Below are 21,882 nucleotides of genomic sequence, written 5' to 3'. Positions count from 1 at the left end.
TGCCTACATGCCCCACCAACTTGCCTTGGTGCCCTAATTTTTGTTATTAAACCAAAGGCAACACTTGCCATGACCCCCCAAAATTGAAATTCGACCCCTGCAATTATATTCATGAGTTAAACAGTCCTTGGCTTTTGAAAAACCACGTTGAGTGAAAAACCATGGCGAGTGAAAAACCATGGCGAGTGAAAAATGGCACACCTCAAAAGGCTTAGTTGAGTAAAAAATTATACTCACCAAAATGCTACGGCAAGTGAAAACCGAGCATTATTAATTTATGGAGTAATTGGTACATGTAAATGTAGAGAGACATGTTGCAAAAAATAACCAACTAATTTTGGTTCATTAGTGTAATCTTGACCTTTTTTCCCCTTTCAGGAATGGAGTTATTAAAAAATGTTACGAGCCGTGCTATAGAAATATAATTATAACGTACACTGATGCAGACATAATTTGATACACACAATTATAGATACTTTTTGAGAGTCAGATGGTTTGATGAATGTGCAGCTAAACATGTAGGAATCGACTTATCTTGAATTTCATTATTGTGTACATCGAACATGATTAAGACAGCTGGGATGGAAAAAACCCACTGGTTCTGAGGAGGCGTTCAATTAGAACTATACGACCCAAGCATCTCAGGTGTGCACTACTGACTGAATTAGATCCCTCATATTATTAAAAAAAAAAAGTTTAATACCTCATTAAACATAGGGCTACAATTAGTTCAATTTTTAGTGTTGGTTGGGGCATTGACATTCACGTGGCATTTTTAATTCAACAATTACGCAACCAGTCTCCCTACTTCATCATTTTGTAACACGTCATTTGACCTACCAGTACCAGTTACGAACGGCTACGGCATATATGTCGTCACCGTTACGTTATTGATCTAGGACGGTCCCAATGTTATTGATAAAAAAAAATACACAAACTCTGAAAAAATCTGTCTTTACAAAGGATTTATTCTAAAGATGGGATGCTATAATAAAAATAATCTAAAAACAATAATAATTTTAGACACCATCAAAAATGCATAACAAGTTGTCAAGTAGACTAGTGGCGTGTTTGTGCAGCCAGAGTTCCAAGAGTAAAAATAATCTGACCCCGATCGCTCTGATTGGTCAATATGCCATAGAGTATACTACTCATCAAATCATGTTCTAGTCACATGGCTGTGACTTTCTAACAAATGTATGGAAATTTTACAAACAAAAATTAAATAGTCAGCTATGATCATTGATTACTGTTACTATATTTTGTACATTTATAAATATATAAATAACAGATGTACATTCATTAACCTCTGGTTGAAATAGAAATTTTTAAATGAAGTTTGATTTGATTTTTTTTTTTAAAGATATAAAAAGAAAAATAATAGACGTAAAAGCAATAAAAACTATTTGTAAATGAGACCTAGGTCTATTCCTACGTACCTGTTATCATTTATTTTCCTTCTTTTTATTATTCTGTCTACTTTTAAATTGTCTTTGTCAATATTTCATTTCTTTTTTAAAGAAACTAGAATGTTACATGCTTGCCATTTTTGGGACCTCAAGAAAGCTTTGTATGCTAACAGTTATAAACTAATCAAGACAAATTTACCCAGTTCGCTGATTTCTGTAACAAGTTCATTTGTGTAGGCTACAGAAGCCACTATTTAATTCAATTCCTTTTTTTTTCATAACTATATGAACAGTATAAATGAGTTAGCCTTATCAGACGTTGTGATCTATTACCTTACAAAAGTGGACTGTTTTGAATTAATAATAAATTAAATAGGCAAAGGAGTTTTGATCGGATTGGTACGTCTTCAAAGATGTCTATTAAACTAGTGTTTTCCAATTTTGCATAGCAAAGATAAGTACCAGTCATATATTAAAAGCTTGCATGGACGCTACTGTTCACGTCACACTTTTTTTCTGGTATTGTTAAACAAGTCTTTCATAAAGTAAATAGTAGCAGTCACTAGGCATACACAATTATTTTACTTGTGCTGTACGAGTGCGATCACACTCACGCACCTTAAAAGACAACATCTGGTTAAAGGTCACCAGTACACTAATTATATTCATGTTTTAAAAGGTCGACAATACACAGTAATTATATTCATGTGTTAAAAGGTCATCAGTACACAGTAATTATATTAATGTGTTAAAAGGTCACCAGTACACAGTAATTATATTCGTGTGTTAAAGGTCAGTATACACAGTAATTATATTCATGTGTTAAAAGGTTGTCAGTACACTAATTATATTCATGAGTTAAAGGTCACCAATACACAATAATTATATTAATATAATAAACATAATAAAACATTCATGAGTTAAATCTCATCAGGTCACTATAATAAATGAATATTTTAAAGGTCATCAGGTACGTAACTGTATTCATGTAATAAAGATCACCTGGTATGTATTCTAGCTGTTTTTCAATACTGTATAAGTTACATTGTGAAACCTGTCAAAATTGGACCTCCAGTAAACTGGAATTCTCTCAAAACCAGACGTTTCAATGGCCTTTTAAGAAAATTAATATATCAGTACAGAACACAGACTGTATAAAAAAGATTCCCTTAAAACCAAAGCTTTTACCATGGTTATCCAATTTAGAAGAGTTTCACTGTATATCCGTGATGCTAATTTTTATTGATCAGGATACACACCATCAAATCAGTTCCCATAGACGACAAAGCTAACATATTTCAATGTTTTCTTGACTTCACTTGATTTCCATTCGCGCTCGCTTGATGCACGGTCGGTCTAGGATTGATCCCCATCGGTGGGCCCAATGGGCTATTTCTCATTTCAGCCAGTGCACCATGGCTGGTATAGCAAATTCCGTGGTATGTGCTGTCCAATTTGTGGGATGGTGCATATAAACAGGTGCCTTGTTACTTATGGAAAAGACTATATGTCGGAATTACCAAATGTTTGACATCCAATATCCGATAATTAATATATCAGTATGCTCTAGTGGTGTTAACCAAAACAAAGGTTTTTTTAATTTCCATTGTTATATCCAGTTAGGGTTCAAGCACGCTGTCCTTGGCACACACCTCAGCTATCTGGACTGTGGGTTTCTTGACTCATATGTATGTGTGTGTGTGTGTTTTTGTCACAACCAGGGGTCGGGATGTAGCCCAGTGGTACATGGTCAGTCTGGGATCAATCCCTGTCCATGGGCCCATTGGGCTATTTCTCGTTCCAGCCAGTGCACCACGACTGGTATATCAAAGGCCGTGGTATGTACTACCCTGTCTGTGGGATGGTGCATATAAAAGATCCCTTGCTGCTAATCGAAAAGAGTAGCCCATGAAGTGGCGACAGCGGGTTTCCTCTCTCAATCTGTGTGGTCCTTAATCATATGTCTGATGCCACATAACTGTAAATAAAATGTGTTGAGTCCGTCATTAAATAAAACATTTCTTTCTTTGTTACTAATGGAAAAGACTACCCGGTATATGTTGGAATTACCAAATGTTTGACATCCTACAGTGTGCTCCAGTGGTGTTGTTAACCAAAACAAAGCTTTTTTTAATTTCCATTCTTATATCCAGTTAGGGTTCAACCACGTTGTCCTTGGCACACACCTCAGCTATCTGGACTGTGTGGGGTTTTTTTACTCGTGTGTGTGGGGTTTTTTTTGTCACTACCAGTATTCATTTTTTAATTATTATTTTCGTTTTACAGGTGGTGAGTGTGACCCAGCCTGCTATCAGCCGACGACCAACTCTCGACATTGTTGGGGGGCCGGGCCAGACATGTGTCAGAAACGTAAGTTACCGTATCATGCCTCGAAATTATAGCCTGCAAAATTAAAGCAGGACATACATTGTAGTGTTCGAGATTAAAAATTTTGGGCAGTATCCCAGCAGGATACTAACATTTCAAAATCTGGTGTCCCACCTGAGAATTTAGTATCCTACTTAAATAAAATTCATAAATAACATTGTAACAAACTTAAACGACACTGTTACAAACTTAAATTGTAACACACTGTGTTACTTAACTTCATCAGTCATTGTAACAAACTTAAACGTTACTTACTTCATCAGCCATTGTAACAAAAATAAACGACTGTAACTTCATCAGCCATTGTAACAAACTTAAACGACACTGTTACTTAACTTCATCAGCCATTGTAACAAACTTAAACGACACTGTTACTTAACTTCATCAGCCATTGTAACAAACTTAAACGACACTGTTACTTAACTTCATCAGCCATTGTAACAAACTTAAACGACACTGTTACTTAACTTCATCAGTCATTGTAACAAACTTAAACGACACTGTTACTTAACTTCATCAGTCATTGTAACAAACTTAAACGACACTGTTACTTAACTTCATCGGTAAATGATGACTTTCCTTGTTTCAGCAAAAAATAAAAACGCAGGATTAAAAAAATCAACAACATTATATAGTATCCCGGTGGGATACTCTGTTATTGAAGTCTGGTATCCAAAATTAAATTCTGGTATTCCTGGGTATATTAGGATACCATTAATCTCGAACACTGCATTGTATGTCAGAAATGTAAGTTACTGTAAATATTGAGTGGTGCCCCTTAAAACAGTAGTCCTATTGAATATGGAATTGTATAAACAGTATGCATGGGGATTAGTTTTTAAAATATGGTATGTGCTGTCCTGTCTGTGCAAAGAGCATATAGATATCCCTAGCTGCTAATGATAAAATGTGGCTGGTTTAATTCCTCTGAAGACTATGTGTCTGACATCCAACTGCCAGTGGTAAAAGGATCGAACCCCGTCGGTGGACCCATTGGGCTGTTTTTCGTTCCAGCCAGTGCACCACGACTGGTATATCAAAGACCGTCGTATGTACTACCCTGTCTGTGGGATGGTGCATATAAAAGATCCCTTGCTGCTAATTGAAAAGAGTAGCCCATGAAGTGGTGACAGCGGATTTCCTCTCTCAATATCAGTGTGGTCCTTAACCATATGTCTGACGCCATATAACCGTAAATAAAATGTGTTGAGTGTGTCATTAAATCAAACATTTCTTTCTTTCCAAATGCTAATGATTGATAAATCAATGTCCAGAAAATGTTAAAAAGTTCTGAAGTTTGGAACATGGATTTTCTGGAGTAGTCTACATAAATTAATATCGAGAGATCTATATTGTCTTTTAAATGCTGAGTTGTTATATTAAGTTTAGTTTCATCTCGTATGCATTAAACAAAAGAAGTAGTTCTAGAAATCCAGCAAGGGATCTTTTATATGCCCTATCCCACAGACAGGAAAGCACAGACCACAGCCTTTGTCCAGTTGTGGTACACTGGTTGGAACGCGGAAAAACCCAATCAACTGAATGGATCCACCGAGGTGGTTCAATCCTATGATGCAAGCACCCCAAGCGAGCTCTCAACCGACTGAGCTAAATCCTGCATATAAAAGATTCCTTGCTACTAATAGAAAAATATAGCGGGTTTCCTTTAAGACTATATGTCAAAATTACCAAATGTTTGACATCCACTACCTACTGATTAATAAATCAATGTGCTCTAGTGGTGTCATTAAACAAAATAAACTTTTAACTCTTTCTATTATGTAGAGTAAATTGTTTTAATATCTGCAAAAGGTGTCTTTAAATTGTTCTAACATGCCAATGATCTAAGGGGAATAACTCCATTTTCACTACGAGCACTATTCTGGGAGAGTTATAGCTCATTGCTCCACTTTTGACGGGTCTTACAATGTACATACATTAAAACAAATGGAAAATACATGCATGGCATTTATAAAACATTTATACAAGCGATATCATCTTAATAAATTCTGATGATTGATGAATCAATGTGCTCAAGTGGTGTCATTAAACAAAACATACACTTTCTTTCTTTCTTTGAAATTATTTTTCGTGCTTATATTCAATTCAGGTTCAAGCACACTGTCCTGAGCACACAACTTGGCTATCTAGGCTGTGTGTCCAGGACAGTGGGTTAGTTGTTAGTGGTTAGTGTGAGAGAAGAGGGTGTAATGGCCTTATACACCTACCCATTGAGTCGTTAAAACTCGCTCTGGGTGGGAGCCGGTACTGGGTTGAGAACCCTGTACCTACCAGCCTGTAGTCCGATGGTTTAACGTTCACGTTCAGATCAGTTTATCACAAACTTCATGTATAGGTAGTACTAAACCAAATAACTTCTGGCTGGGTCAAAGTTCGAGGTGCACCCAACTTTTGATAGAGAAGTGAACACCACAAGTCCTGTGATTGGTTATAAATGTGAGTTTGTTGGTTGTAAAAAATAATAGTTTCATCTGAGTAAAAATAAATTTGCAATTTTATTTCATCTAGTACCAATGTGTCAAGTAGCCATGTGCTTGAAACATGTATGGGGTACCTGCAAAAAAAAAGTACTCAAATTTTGTGTGGAACTAGGGTACTCACAGACGCTACCCATTATCTCAGAAACGAGCAGCTTGACCCCCAATTTTTTCTGATTCACTTTAAGTGTGAGGGGTGGTAGTATTTATATCCGTGGCGTGTATGTCGATTGATACGCTGCAGGTAGGAGTTTTAGCCACATATGTTACTATTGTCATCTATGGGATTTGATTTGGTAGTATACACCCTATAAGCCCTAGGTCATTGAAACTTGGTTCGTAGTTGCACCTGTGGACGTTCATCACAGTGCTCTGAAAATGCTTTATGGTAGGCAGGACATTTAATTCTACAGAATTCTTCTTTTTAATATTATCTCTTTTATTTTGGCAGTAAGCCAAGGCGAAGAGTGTGCAGGGTCATGTGACGGCCGTTGCTATGGGAAACTGCCAAATCAGTGCTGCCATGCTGAATGTGCGGGTGGTTGCAGTGGACCAAAGAAAACCGACTGTTTAGTAAGTTCACATAGGTCCCACCTCATACCACTGGAAGAAAACCGACAGTTTGGTGAGTTCACATAGCTCCACCTCATACCACCAAAGAAAACCAACTGTTTGGTCAGTTCACATAGTTGAGGCTCAAAGACTGGTGGTTATGGGATTCATGCCATACCACTATGATGTAATTTGATAAATATTATTGGGTTCCCTGTTTCTAAGTTTTATTTGTTTCTTGGCAGATGTTGACGTTTAAGGTGAGTTATCACTCTCGCTCACCATCACTCACCTCAGACTAGATCAAGGAGAGTGATTTTTAGCTCGCCTTAGCATGTGAATTTATATGGTATTTATATGTAAATCTTTTTAATGGCTCACTATTATCTAAATTATTATTGTTGTTGTTGTTATTGTTATTATTGTTATAATTAGTAAGAAGGCCTCATGGGAAAATAGTCTAGAACAAATTGAGATATCTTCTATAAATAAAGATTTTATTATTATTATTATTATTATTATTATTATTATTATTATTATTATTATTATTATTATTATTATTATTATTATTATTACTACTACTAATAGTAGTAGTATTATTATTACTATTATTATTATTAATATATATATTTTTTTAGTATTACAATTACTATTATTATTTATTATTATTATTATTATTATTACTACTACTACTATTACAATACTATTACTATTACTTTTTTATTATTATTATTTTTTTTTTAATTTATTATCATACCACTCCAGTCAATGTTTTTCATGGAGAGATCAGTCTATTGTATTAATAAATAAATACTTGATTTAAAAAACCAGAAAAAACATGTACTAGAAAAGTTGGTCATGGCTGCATGCTTGTATTTAATATTAAATTAAAATGACAGATAGTTTTGAAAACATTGCATACAGATAATTCTTGAGGAACACTCCCCTTTCCCTTTCCTCCTCCCCCTCTCCTTCCCCCTCCCGGGTATTTAAGTTTGTAGAGCATTAGGCCTACATATTTGTTGACTGATCATTTGTGGTTAATCTCAAAGTTGGCAAAATCAACATCATTAAATCATTTACCTGTTCATTTATAATTTATATATATATATATATTTTTTTTTTTTCAGGCATGCCGAAATTTCATGAATGACAGAGCATGTGTGCCGTACTGCCCCCAACAGTACAAATATGACCTTGACCTCGACAAGATGGTGCCCAATCCAGACGCCAAGTATACTATTGGTTCTCTCTGTGTGAAAAAATGTCCAGGTAAAAACAATTTTTGTTGTTGTTGTTGTTGTTGTTTGTGTAGGGTCTTTTAATAGGTAGACAGAGGTTTGTTTACAAGGTGTGATGTGGTTGATTTTGTAGATCTTTATTTGGGAAAGACGCGAGATGTAGCCCAGTGGTAAAGCACTCGCTTGATGTGCGTTCAGTTTGGGATCGATCCCCTTCAGTGGGCCCATTGGGTTAATTTTCGCTCCAGCCAGTGCACCACGACTAGTACATCAAAGGCCGTGGTATGTGCTATCCTGTCTATGGGATGGTGCATATAAAAGATCCCTTGCTGCTAATCAAAAAGAGTAGCCCATGAAGTGGCGACAGCGGGTTTCCTCTCTCAATATCTCTGTGGTCCTTAACCATATGTCTGACGCCATATAACCATAAATAAAATGTGTTGAGTGCGTCGTTAAATAAAACATTTCCTTCCTTCCTTCTTATTTGAGAAATAATATAAAGACTAGAATTCTCAAAAGCGATTTCTCTTATTTTTAACTGTTTATGAATCAATGCAGTTTTTCAGTGTTTGACAGATGTTTCAGAAAGTCACTAGTCACACACACTGACATTTTCAACAAGAACATGTATTTACTGTGCAATGTTAAGGTCAATGACAGTCACTTTTCGCACCCTTGTTTTGGTTTCGTACACAATACATATAGCATATCTTGCTGTAATTTCATGTGAAATCCATATTTCGTAAAAGGTACACTTTTTTAATCACAACCGGCCTAGGTGGCGTCGTGGCAGGCCATCGGTCTACAGGCTGGTAGGTACTGGGTTCGGATTCCAGTCGAGGCATGGGATTTTTAATCGAGATACCGACTCCAAACCCTGAGTGAGTGCTCCGCAAGGCTCAATGGGTAGGTGTAAACCTCTTGCACCGACCAGTGATCCATAACTGGTTCAACAAAGGCCATGGTTTGTGCTATCCTGCCTGTGGGAAACGCAAATAAAAGATCCTTTGCTGCCTGTCGTAAAAAAGAGTAGCCTATGTGGCGACAGCGGGTTTCCTCTAAAAACAGTGTCAGAATGACCATATGTTTGACGTCCAATAGCCGGTGATAAGATTAAAAAAATCAATGTGCTCTAGCGGCGTCGTTAAATAAAACAAACTTTACTTTACTGTTTTTTTTAATCACAAGATTTTTTTCAAACACATTCAGGTGCATTAGTAATGGTCAAACAAAAAAAATTCAATAGGAATTTTGCATTAGAATGTTTTCATAATTCCTAAAACGGAAACGTCATGTACTCAATTTATGGTTATTGTAAGGAGATGCAAAGTGATGTCATTGATATACTGGCGTCATTCAAATTCAGAAGTAGCTATATTATTACAATGCCTTCGCCACATTAAAATAAAAACTGGTCGAATAACCTATAACAAGCAGACAACGCTGTTTACAGGTCGGTATTATTATTTTTTCATAATTCTAGACAAAATATTAAGTTTAAATTTTAAAAGATGAAAGAAATAAAAAGTACCTGTTGTCAAATATATCGTATCAAAAAATTACTATTGGATATGCTATATTTATTGTGTACGAAGCCAAAACAAGGGTGTGAAAAGTGACTGCCCAGGGCCCCCGTTCCACGAAGTGATCTTAGCCCTACTATTGTCGTAAATACATACCATCGAGACCTTAAATGTTTTCTACGATCGTCAGCCCATTCAACGACGCAGCGTAGCTTACTATCGTAAATTACTGTGAAAATTTACAATTGGTACGAAACAGTTGTAAGCCACTAACGTAGCTGTCAAATGGCAGTTAGATGATTATTTGATAATTTTATAAGAAGGATACTAACTCTTTGTGTAAAAATGGATCTAATATATACCAAATACCTTTTATGAAACTCTGTGATCGATGAAAAACAGTCTAGGCCTAACTACCTTCACACAAAAATAAGGGAGATAACTCTCATGTCTTATGCATTCGGCAATTATCGCTTACCGAATAAATTGACAAAGTTACTTCATGGTTGTCCCATACCAATGAATACATCCAACATGTCCCGAAAAGTCGGTAAACAATTTATTATTTAACTAATTCGCACTTCTTTGCAAAGAATCTATTAATAATTAAAGGGGCACTTACGACTACCGTAAGGTTGCTTTGTGGAACAGCTGTAAAGTTTACGGTGCCAGTTGTAAAACTCACATTAAATCACTACAAATTCGTTCATGGAATGGGGCCCTGGGACCTTAGATGAAAACTGTTAAAATGTTGCACCGAGTTTGCTGCCACTGTAAAACTAAATGTAACACTGTTACCATGGTAGCAATCTGAGGATTTCCTTTCATCAGTTTAGGGTAGCCAAGACATTGATTAATTCAAATGTCGAATATTCCTGTTTGGTGTTTTTAGATCATCTGCTGTTGGACCGTGGCGCCTGTGTCAGGTCATGTCCGGAAGGAAAGACACAGTCGGCCAATAACACGTGTGAGCCGTGTGTAGGAGCCTGCCCGCGAGGTAAGCCTTGTTTGCAAAGACCACCTGTCTTAAGCAAACACTTGTGTTAGAAGACCACCTGTCCTAATTATTGTAATATAATATGAATGAAGAAAATACACAATTGGCTAACAACAAATATCAGCTCTCCCTCCCTTCTTCAATCTCTCTTGTCTTCCCTCCTTCCCTCCAACCTTCTGTCTTCCTCTTACCTCTGCTTCTCTCTCTCCCTCTCACTTGCTCTCTCTCTCTCTCTCTATCTCTCTCTCTCTCTCTCTCTCTCTCTCTCTCTCTCTCTCTCTCTCTCTCTCTCTCTCTCTCTCTCTCTCTCTCTCTCTCTCTCTCTCTCTGTCTGTCTGTCTGTCTGTCTCTGTCTGTCTCTCTCTGTCTCCTCTTTCTCTGTTTCTTTGTCTCTCTCTCTCTCTCTCTCTCTCTCTCTCTCTGTCTGTCTGTCTGTCTGTCTGTCTGTCTGTCTCTCTCTCTCTCTCTCTCTCTCTCTCTCTCTCTCTCTCTCTCTCTCTCTCTCTCTCTCTCTCTCTCTCTCTCTCTCTCTCTCGCTCTCTTTTTCCATCATTTCACATGTAATACTATACAAGTAGCCATAATCTACAATGGGCTGGGCTATCTTTAAACAAACATTCCTTTCTTTGACTGTGTTGTTGTTGTTGTTTATTTCAGCATGTCGGGGTTTGAGCGATGACGACTTCATCAATGCTCACAACATCAACAACTTCTCTGAGTGCACGTCTGTCGATGGCAACATCAGAATTCTCAGAACTACGTTTCGCGGGTAAACAAAACATATTGACAGACTGATGGTTAAAGCGGTTAAAGTTTTTAAACACTTAAGGCATATTTTTCACTGTTAGATTATCCATTACCGTACAACCGAAGTGTTTCTGATCATCCTAGTGTTTTTTAATACCACAAAATGCATTTTCATATTTTAAAAAATGCACATGTGTCTGAGAAGTAACAGTTATTCCTTTCTCTTCTTTTCCTTTGTTATTAAAATATCACCAAATATAACTATATTTCAAAACACTCAGGTGTCATTAAACCAACATTCCTGTCTCTTCTTTTCCTTTGTTATTAAAATATCACCAAATATAACTATATTTCAAAACACTCAGGTGTCATTAAACCAACATTCCTGTCCTTTCTTTTCCTTTGTTATTAAAATATCACCAAATATAACTATATTTCAAAACACTCGGGTGTCATTAAACCAACATTCCTGTCCTTTCTTTTCCTTTGTTATTAAAATATCACCAAATATAACTATATTTCAAAACACTCGGGTGTCATTAAACCAACATTCCTGTCCTTTCTTTTCCTTTGTTATTAAAATATCACCAAATATAACTATATTTCAAAACACTCGGGTGTCATTAAACCAACATTCCTGTCCTTTCTTTTCCTTTGTTATTAAAATATCACCAAATATAACTATATTTCAAAACACTGAGGTGTCATTAAACCAACATTCCTGTCCTTTCTTTTCCTTTGTTATTAAAATATCACCAAATATAACTATATTTCAAAACACTCGGGTGTCGTTAAACCAACATTCCTGTCCTTTCTTTTCCTTTGTTATTAAAATATCACCAAATATAACTATATTTCAAATCACTCGGGTGTCATTAAACCAACATTCCTGTCCTTTTTTTTCCTTTGTTATTAAAATATCACCAAATATAACATGCTGAGGTGTTCTTTAAACACACATTTCATTGTTTTGTTTTCCAGAGATGAGCACCGCAACATCCCTCCGCTTCACCCGAGTAACCTTACTGCACTGAAGGATATCCGCGAGATATCGGAGTATCTTGTCATCCAATCAGAAACCGATGATTTCACCGACTTGTCCTTTCTGTCCAATCTGGAAATCATCCACGGTCGAGCTTTATCGTAAGTATATTTCAGTCTCAGGATATCAGTGGGTTTCCATCAAACAATAATATAAATAGTTCAGTCTCAGGATATCGATGGGTTTCCATCAAACAATAATATAAATAGTTCAGTCTCAGGATATCGATGGGTTTCCATCGGAGAATAATATAAATAGTTCAGTCTCAGGATATCGATGGCTTTCCATCGGACCAGCCTCGGTGGCGTCGTGACAGGCCATCGGTCTACAAGCTGGTAGGTACTGGGTTCGGATCCCAGTCGAGGCATGGGATTTTTAATCCAGATACCGACTCCAAACCCTGAGTGAGTGCTCCGCAAGGCTCAATGGGTAGGTGTAAACCACTTGCACCGACCAGTTTTCCATAACTGGTTCAACAAAGGCCATGGTTTGTGCTATCCTGCCTGTGGTAAGCGCAAATAAAAGATCCCTTGCTGCTAATCGGAAGAGTAGCCCATGTAGTGGTGACAGCGGGTTTCCTCTCAAAATCTGTGTGGTCCTTAACCATATGTCTGACGCCATATAACCATAAATAAAATGTGTTGAGTGCGTCGTTAAATAAAACATTTCTTTCTTTCTTTGCTTTCCATCGGAGAATAATATAAATAGTTCAGTCTCAGGATATCGACGGGTTTCCATCAGAGAATAATATAGTTTAGTCTCAGGATATCGACGGGTTTCCATCAGAGAATAATATAAATAGTTTAGTCTCAGGATATCGATGGGTTTCCATTGGAGAATAAAATAAATAGTTCAGTCTCAGGATATCGACAGGTTTCTATCAGCAAATAGGGGCGGGACGTAGCCCAGTGGTAAAGTGCTCGCCTGATGTGCGGTTGGTAGGAGATTTGTGGGGCCAGGTAAGGGACATGTATTGCTTTAGCAGTACCCTCAGAATGCTTGTTTAACTTTTAGACCTTTTATTTCCAGTTATGGAAACGCACTGAGTATTATGATGACGTCACTGGAGCGACTAGAGTTGACCACGCTGCGAATCGTTAAGTATGGCGACATCACGATCGCAGCCAATCGCAAGCTGTGTCTGGTAGACAGAGTGAACTGGAGTAAAATCCTCTACAGTCCGAAACAGAAAGTGAACATCAAAGGCAACAGAAACCAGACGGAGTGTGGTCAGTGAAATAAATAAATTAATTAATTAAATAAATAATTACAATTAATTAATTAGTTAATAAACTGAAAGTGAACATCCGAGACAACAGAAACCAAACTAAAGTGTGGTGAGTCATTATATAAATAAATAAATTATAAATTAAATAAGCAAGCAAGCAAATAAAATATTTAGAACAAGCAAGCAAGCTAATAAAATATTTAACATCCAAGACAACAGAATGCAAACTGAATGTGGTGAGTGAACATAAAAGAAATGTAAATAGACAAAATTGATTTTGATAAATGAATTAACCTGTAGTTGTGTTTGCATTTTGCATTAGTATTTTAAAACTGATCTAATAATATGGAGAAATGAGATTGTGAATTTATTCCAACTACATGTATAGTAACTGTTGTGTTTCTATTTTACACTAGTAACTAATGAGGTCAGATTGTATCTTTAATGACGGCCGAGACTATAGTAACTGTATTTTGCACTAGTAACTAATGCAGTCAGATTGTATCTTTAATGACGGCCGTGACTATAGTAACTGTATTTTGCACTAGTAGCTAATGAGGTCATATTGTATCGTTAATGACGGCCGTGACTATAGTAACTGTATTTTGCACTAGTAGCTAATGCAGTCAGATTGTATCGTTAATGACGGCCGTGACTATAGTAACTGTATTTTGCACTAGTAGCTAATGCAGTCAGATTGTATCGTTAATGACGGCCGTGACTATAGTAACTGTATTTTGCACTAGTAGCTAATGCGGTCAGATTGTAACTTTAATGATGGCCATGACTATAGTAACTGTATTTTGCACTAGTAGCTAATGCGGTCAGATTGTATCTTTAATGACGGCCGTGACTATAGTAACTGTATTTTGCACTAGTAGCTAATGCGGTCAAATTGTATCTTTAATGACGGCCGTGACTATAGTAACTGTATTTTGCACTAGTAACTAATCAGTGTTTGAGATTAAAAATTTTGGGCAGTATCCCAGTTGGATACTAACATTTCAAAATCTGGTATCCCACTTGAAAATTTAGTATCCCACTTAAATGAAATTCATAAATAACATAACAAACTTGGACGACATTGTTCTCGTTCCCAGTCTATTGCTATGTTGCTATTGCTCCAGTGTAGCATTAGACTGGGTGCGAGCATGAAAATATTGCTACTCAACTTTACCAGTAAATGATGATTTTCACTGTTTCAGCGAAAAATAAAAACGCAGGATTAAAAAAACCCAACATTATATGGTATCCCAGTGGGATACTGGGTTATTGAAGTCTGGTATCCAAAATTACATTCTGGTATCCCCAGGATATCGGGATACTGTTAATCTCGAACACTGCTAATGCGGTCAGATAGTATCTTTAATGACGACCGTGTCTGTTTTTAGTGAAGGAGAACATTGTGTGCGATGCGGAGTGCAAGGACGGATGCTGGGGGCTAGGGCCCGACATGTGCGTTAACTGTAAACACCTGCAGCTAGCCGGAGAGAGGAAATACTGTGTGGCGTCGTGTTCGGACGTCTCCGGATATTACCAGGACAACTTCAGCATGTGTCAGATGTGTAACGTGCAGTGCAATGGAAGCTGTCGCGGTCCAGTGAGTTTATTGTTAAAGGGGCAGTATCAGAGTTGTATAATGACAAAAATACGGTTTCACAATTTTGGGGTCTCCTGTTTACGAAGTAAAAAGGCAATGTGCATGTATTACTTTTCTGACTTGGGGCAGGGACATATCCCAGTGGTAAAGCGCTCACCTGATATGCGTTTAGTCTTGGTTTGATCTCCATCAGTGACTTATAGTGCCCTACGCCTGGTATATCAAAGGTTGTGGTATATGTTATCCTACCTTATTACCCCAGCGGTCACTCATAACAGGGAAAATATTTTTCATATTTTCTCAGTGAGAAATATTCTGCATTGGTCTAACGAACAATACTATTGGACAATTTGACACTCACAAACCAATGACCGTGTCGGTACTAAATATGACGTCATCACGATTTGGCAAACACAAAATGACGTCATGTAGTTTAAAGAGTTTGCGTTTACGGCTCTCTATTTTTGGTGTTAAATTTATAACAAAATGTCATTTTAATGCAATTCCTTATAAATTTTGTAGCAGAATAAAGAACACTTGGTTTTTTAGAATATTTTTATGAACGTGATTAAATTACAAAGTTATAGCAATTCTCAGAAAAGTGCACAAAGTGGTTTACATCGTTTCTATACAGGTTGGCCTTTTGTGCATGTGCATCGAAAATAAAGGGTTCTGGAGAAAAAGTAGCTGAGGTAATAAATAGAATAACAAACTCGGTACCAGTCAGTATCAAATTTATGTCCCTTGTGAAATAATTTTCATTTGTCACTCACTAAAGCTCGTGACAACTGAAAATTATTTCACTCGGGACATAAATTTGATAATAACTGGTAACTCGTTTACTATCCTCTATATATGTCTGACGTCATATAACCGTAAATAAAATGTGTTGAGTGCGTCGTTAAATAAAACATTTCCTTGTATTCTCAGTTATGTTTTTTGTTTTGTTTTCTAGGACAGTTCCGATTGCTTTTCATGTCGTAATGTGACGATGATTCGACCGGGCAAGAGTAACGCATGTCTTGCCGTTTGTCCGGACATGTTCTTCCCCGACGACGATAAAATCTGTCGGTCATGTTACAACGGGTGTGCAGAAGGGTAAGTTGTTTATTATTTAATACGTATTTTAGGAAGGAAGGATAAATTATTTAACGTGCACATTCAGAGCAAGCTGTTGTAGCGAAGGCCTACAAGTACTTGTATATTACTCTCTATTTCTCCGTTATTTTCAGATGTACGGGCCCCGACACGGAGGTGGCGAAGGGTGGCTGTAACTCGTGTTCTATCGGGATCCGTAAACCAGACAACCACATCTACTGTCTACAGCACGACACGGACTCGTGTGAGGACGGATACTACCTACAGTCCATGTCATTCACAGACATCGGACCAATGGCCGGCAAAAAGGTTGGTGGGAGTTTACGAAGACGTATCCAGATCAAGGGCATGCTGTCATCAAGGGCATGGTGGGTGGGGGGTGGAGGGAAGTGTCACGTGAATGCCACCTCCAGTTGAAGCTAAAACATTTTTTTTTACAGTGCAGTATTATGTTATTCGTATTGGTGTCCAGGCAAAATGTAGCCAAAAAGGTCTACTATAGTCCATCCCATCCTCTTACAAAAATGATTTTTGTAAATATTTTCATTTTCGATTGACAAGAAGAAAAGTAAAATTGTTTTGGAAATAGCACAACAATACTATTTTTGTGTTCAATTTAGAAAACAGTCTGCTCATAAATAAATAAATTGTAGTAAATTTCATAGTATGAAAAGAGGCATTCCCCGTGGGAGGACTATAGGTTCACTTTCGAACTCCCCCTCCAGTCCAGACCACACTAAGCCCCTGTAGGACTGTGAAGGAATTTTATAGCAATAATAATTAGAATTGTAAAAGTCTGTTTTTAGTGCTGACTTTCAAATGGGTTACCACACACGGTGCATATTTTGATGCCTGTAAATTGTTTAATTTTTAAATCGATCAAACATCGGAACTATGTGAACATAAGGTGCACTTATAATTAACCTGATTTTAAGGTTAATGTAATCCAAATAGTTTTATTTTGTGATCGGTGAACCTTATCATAAGATCAGTCTAATTTTTAAATCCATGTTAATTTCATGAAACATTCAAATTGGGTAGTTTTGGTTTTTTATCTTTGAACAATAGGTGTTGCATATGTAACGGTCCAGAGTTCACTACTGCATATTGTTCTATTTTCAGATCTGTGAACGATGTCACAAGTTGTGAAATAACAGCCCCAGTGTTCACTACTGCATATTATTCTATTTTTAGATCTGTGAACTGTGGCCCCGGTATTCACTACTGCATATTGTTCTATTTTTAGATATGTGAACTGTGGCCCTGGTATTCACTACTGCATATTGTTCTATTTTTAGATCTGTGAACAGTGACACAAGTTATGTCATAACAGCCCCAGTGTTCACTACTACATATTGTTCTATTTTTAGATCTGTGAACTATGGCCGCGGTGTTCACTACTGCATATTGTTCTATTTTTAGATCTGTGAACTATGGCCCCGGTGTTCACTACTGCATATTGTTCTATTTTTAGATCTGTGAACTATGCCCCCCGCCCCCCCCCCCCCCGGTGTTCACTACTGCATATTGTTCTATTTTTAGATATGTGAACTGTGGCCCTGGTATTCACTACTGCATATTGTTCTATTTTTAGATCTGTGAACTATGACCTCGGTGTTCACTACTGCATATTGTTCTATTTTTAGATCTGTGAACTATGGCCCCGGTGTTCACTACTGCATATTGTTCTATTTTTAGATCTGTAAACCATGTCACAAGTTAAGTCGCACCTGTAACGGCCCCAGTGTTCACTACTGCATATTGTTCTATTTTTAGATCTGTAAACCGTGTCACAAGTTAAGTCGCACCTGTAACGGCCCCAGTGTTCACTACTGCATATTGTTCTATTTCTAGATCTGTGAACCGTGTCACAAGTTAAGTCGCACCTGTAACGGCCCCGGTGTTCACTACTGCATATTGTTCTATTTCTAGATCTGTGAACCGTGTCACAAGTTAAGTCGCACCTGTAATGGCCCCAGTGTTCACTACTGCATATTGTTCTATTTCTAGATCTGTGAACCGTGTCACAAGTTAAGTCGCACCTGTAACGGCCCCAGTGTTCACTACTGCATATTGTTCTAGTTCTAGATCTGTGAACCGTGTCACAAGTTATGTCGCACCTGTAACGGCCCCAGTGTTCACTACTACATATTGTTCTATCTTTAGATCTGTGAACCGTGTCACAAGTTATGTCGCACCTGTAACGGCCCCAGTGTTCACTACTGCATATTGTTCTATCTTTAGATCTGTGAACCGTGTCACAAGTTGTGTCACACCTGTAATGGCCCCAGTGTTCACTACTGCAACGAGTGCGTGAAATTCAGTGACGGTGGAATCTGCGTGGCGGAGTGCCAGGGTTTCAAGTACCCGAACAACGAGACCAAGCAGTGCATGCAGTGTCACCAGGAGTGTCGTAGTAGTTGTGATGGGCCCGGCAGTACTCACTGCTTCGCGTGCACCAACATGAAGGTTTACCTTAACCCAGACGGAATCAGGGTAAGTAGAGAATCAAGGAAAGTGATAAGGGCAGACCTAGTATTAATCAATGGGGTAGGGTGGGTGTGTTTGTTACAGATATATAACTTAGTGTGATGGGCCCGGCAGTACTCACTGCTTCGCGTGCACCAACATGAAGGTTTACCTTAACCTAGACGGAATCAGGGTAAGTAGAGAATCAAGGAAAGTGATAAGGGCAGACCTAGTATCAGTTGGGGTGGGGGGGGGGGGGGTATTTGTTACAGATATATAACTTAGTGTGATGGGCCCGGCAGTACTCACTGCTTCACGTGCACCAACATGAAGGTTTACCTTAACCCAGACGGAATCAGGGTAAGTAGAGAATCAAGGAAAGTGATAAGGGCAGACCTAGTATTAATCAATGGGGTAGGGTGGGTGTGTTTGTTACAGATATATAACTTAGTGTGATGGGCCTCGCAGTACTCACTGCTTCGCGTGCACCAACATGAAGGTTTACCTTAACCCAGACGGAATCAGGGTAAGTAGAGAATCAAGGAAAGTGATAAGGGCAGACCTAGTATTAATCAATGGGGTGTGTGTTTGTTACAGATATGTAACTTAGTGTGATGGGCCTCGCAGTACTCACTGCTTCGCGTGCACCAACATGAAGGTTTACCGTAACCCAGACGGAATCAGGGTAAGTAGAGAATCAAGGAAAGTGATAAGGGCAGACCTAGTATTAATCAATGGGGTAGGATGGGTGTGTTTGTTACAGATATATAACTTAGTGTGATGGGCCCGGCAGTACTCACTGCTTCGCGTGCACCAACATGAAGGTTTACCGTGACCTAGACGGAATCAGGGTAAGTAGAGAATCAAGGAAAGTGATAAGGGCAGACCTAGTATTAATCAATGGGGGGTGTGTTTGTTACAGATATGTAACTTAGTGTGATTGGCCTCGCAGTACTCACTGCTTCGCGTGCACCAACATGAAGGTTTACCTTAACCCAGACGGAATCAGGGTAAGTAGAGAATCAAGGAAAGTGATAAGGACAGACCTAGTATTAATCAATGGGGTAGGGTGGGTGTGTTTGTTACAGATATATAACTTAGTGTGATGGGCCCGGCAGTACTCACTGCTTCGCATGCACCAACATGAAGGTTTACCTTAACCCAGACGGAATCAGGGTAAGTAGAGAATCAAGGAAAGTGATAAGGGCAGACCTAGTATTAATCAATGGGGTAGGGTGGGTGTGTTTGTTACAGATATATAACTTAGTGTGATGGGCCCGGCAGTACTCACTGCTTCGCGTGCACCAACATGAAGGTTTACCTTGACCTAGACGGAATCAGAGTAAGTAGAGAATCAAGGAAAGTGATAAGGGCAGACCTAGAATTAATCAACGGGGTGGGGTGTTACAGATATATAGCTTAGTGTGGTGGTGGGTGCGATGGACCTCGCAGTACTCACTGTTTCTCATGCACTAACATAAAGGTTTACCTCAACCCTGACGGAATTGGGGTAAGTAGATAAACGTAGCAGGGGTGGGTTTAGGGGTGGCTGAGTTTGTATAGGGATTGTGAGATGGGCTTGTTTCACACAGGTGTATCTTGATCCAGATGCAAACAGGGCAAGTAAAGAAATCGAGCATGACCAGGAAACAGATCTGCCATTGACCAATGTGGGAAACTTCTAGAGGCTGATTAGGGCCAGATCCAGAATTTATCAATGGGGGTGGGGGGGGGGGGTAATCAAGAGAGTTACTGGGATCAGATGGGGGTGGGAGGGGAGGTGGGATGGATGAGAAAGGACATGCCATATTTATTTAGATGCAGAAACAAACATGGTTAGTCAAGATGATGTTGAGGGGCAGATCTAACATTGACTACCGGTGGGGGAGCTGAGGCCATGGGGACATGCTGGGTTTACTAAGATGCACACAGACACAGCTACGGTAAATAGAGAATGGTAGCAGGCATGAATTAACAAATAAATCAGTGTGCTCTAGTGGTGTTGTTAAACAAAACAAATTCTCTTTTTTTTCTTCAGTTTAACTGCACTCCGGAATGCCCTGAATCTCTGCCCTACCAGGTGAGTGACTCCAACATCGACGGCACAACAACACACACTGTCTGCGCCGACGCCAAACATCCTGAGGTTGTCGCCAAACTGAGGAAGAATGCAGAGTAAGTGTTTTCCCATTCCAACCAGTTGTCTGGGATTGGTATTTGTGCTGTATTAACAGTCATCTGTTTTAGATTAGACTAATCTGTGGTATTCCTAGTAGTGGTCCAAGACGGGTATATAAAAGTGCGTGGTATGTGCTGTATTAACAGTCATCTGTCTTAGAGTAGACTAATCTGTGGTATTCCTAGTAGTGGTCCAAGACGGGTATATAAAAGTGTGTGGTATGTGCTGTATTAACAGTCATCTGTCTTAGAGTAGACTAATCTGTGGTATTCCTAGTAGTGGTCCAAGACGGGTATATAAAAGTGTGTGGTATGTGCTGTATTGATAATCATCCTTTCTAGATTAGACTAATTTGAGGTATTCCATTTCAAGTAGTGGTTCTAGATGGGTGTATAAAAGTGTGTGGTATGTACTGACATGTAACTCATCTATCTATAATGGCCCTATATCCAGTTAATGTGTCAGATTTTGTGGATTTTGTTGATTTCAGAAGATTTGTTACAGTGTAATATGACTGTAATCTAGCTGTACAGAACAAGACTTAATGGCTTATAAGCCAGTGCACCACAACTGGTATATGAAAGGCTGTGGTATGTGCTATCCTGTTTGTGGGATGGTGCATATTAAAGATCCCTTTCTACTAATGGACAAATTTGACGAGTTTTCTCTCTAAGACAGTATGTCAGAATTCCCAAATGTTTGACATCCAAATCAATGTGCTCTAGTGGTGTCGTTAAACAAAACAAACTCTAACATGGCTTATAAGCACATTGCAATTTTGATATTCCTGAGTTATTTATGCAAAGATTATGCATAGGATCAATTAATGTATAGTCATTTATAACAAATAAATATAAAAAATAGTGAAATATCGAACATGTATGATATACATGTAAGTATCTTTAATTTTG

General features: G+C 38.2%; 1 protein-coding gene across 1 annotated transcript in view; it reads left to right on the top strand.

Annotated features, from left to right (window-relative positions):
- LOC121387807 (epidermal growth factor receptor-like) overlaps positions 1 to 21,882 on the top strand; it is a 77,731-nt gene that overhangs the window by 9,531 nt on the left and 46,318 nt on the right. The window contains 12 exon segments of the mRNA XM_041519019.1: positions 3,696 to 3,779; positions 6,747 to 6,868; positions 7,978 to 8,119; positions 10,504 to 10,608; positions 11,266 to 11,377; positions 12,337 to 12,498; positions 13,427 to 13,626; positions 15,017 to 15,225; positions 16,181 to 16,323; positions 16,458 to 16,632; positions 18,568 to 18,819; positions 20,831 to 20,967. Of these exon segments, the coding sequence (XP_041374953.1) occupies positions 3,696 to 3,779; positions 6,747 to 6,868; positions 7,978 to 8,119; positions 10,504 to 10,608; positions 11,266 to 11,377; positions 12,337 to 12,498; positions 13,427 to 13,626; positions 15,017 to 15,225; positions 16,181 to 16,323; positions 16,458 to 16,632; positions 18,568 to 18,819; positions 20,831 to 20,967 (1,843 nt within the window).

The sequence above is a fragment of the Gigantopelta aegis genome, chromosome 13, assembly GCF_016097555.1.
Source record: "Gigantopelta aegis isolate Gae_Host chromosome 13, Gae_host_genome, whole genome shotgun sequence".
In the NCBI taxonomy this organism is placed as follows: Eukaryota; Metazoa; Mollusca; class Gastropoda; order Neomphalida; family Peltospiridae; genus Gigantopelta; species Gigantopelta aegis.
Note: the sequence above shows the minus strand (reverse complement) of the source record. Positions and strands in the feature narration are given on the sequence as shown.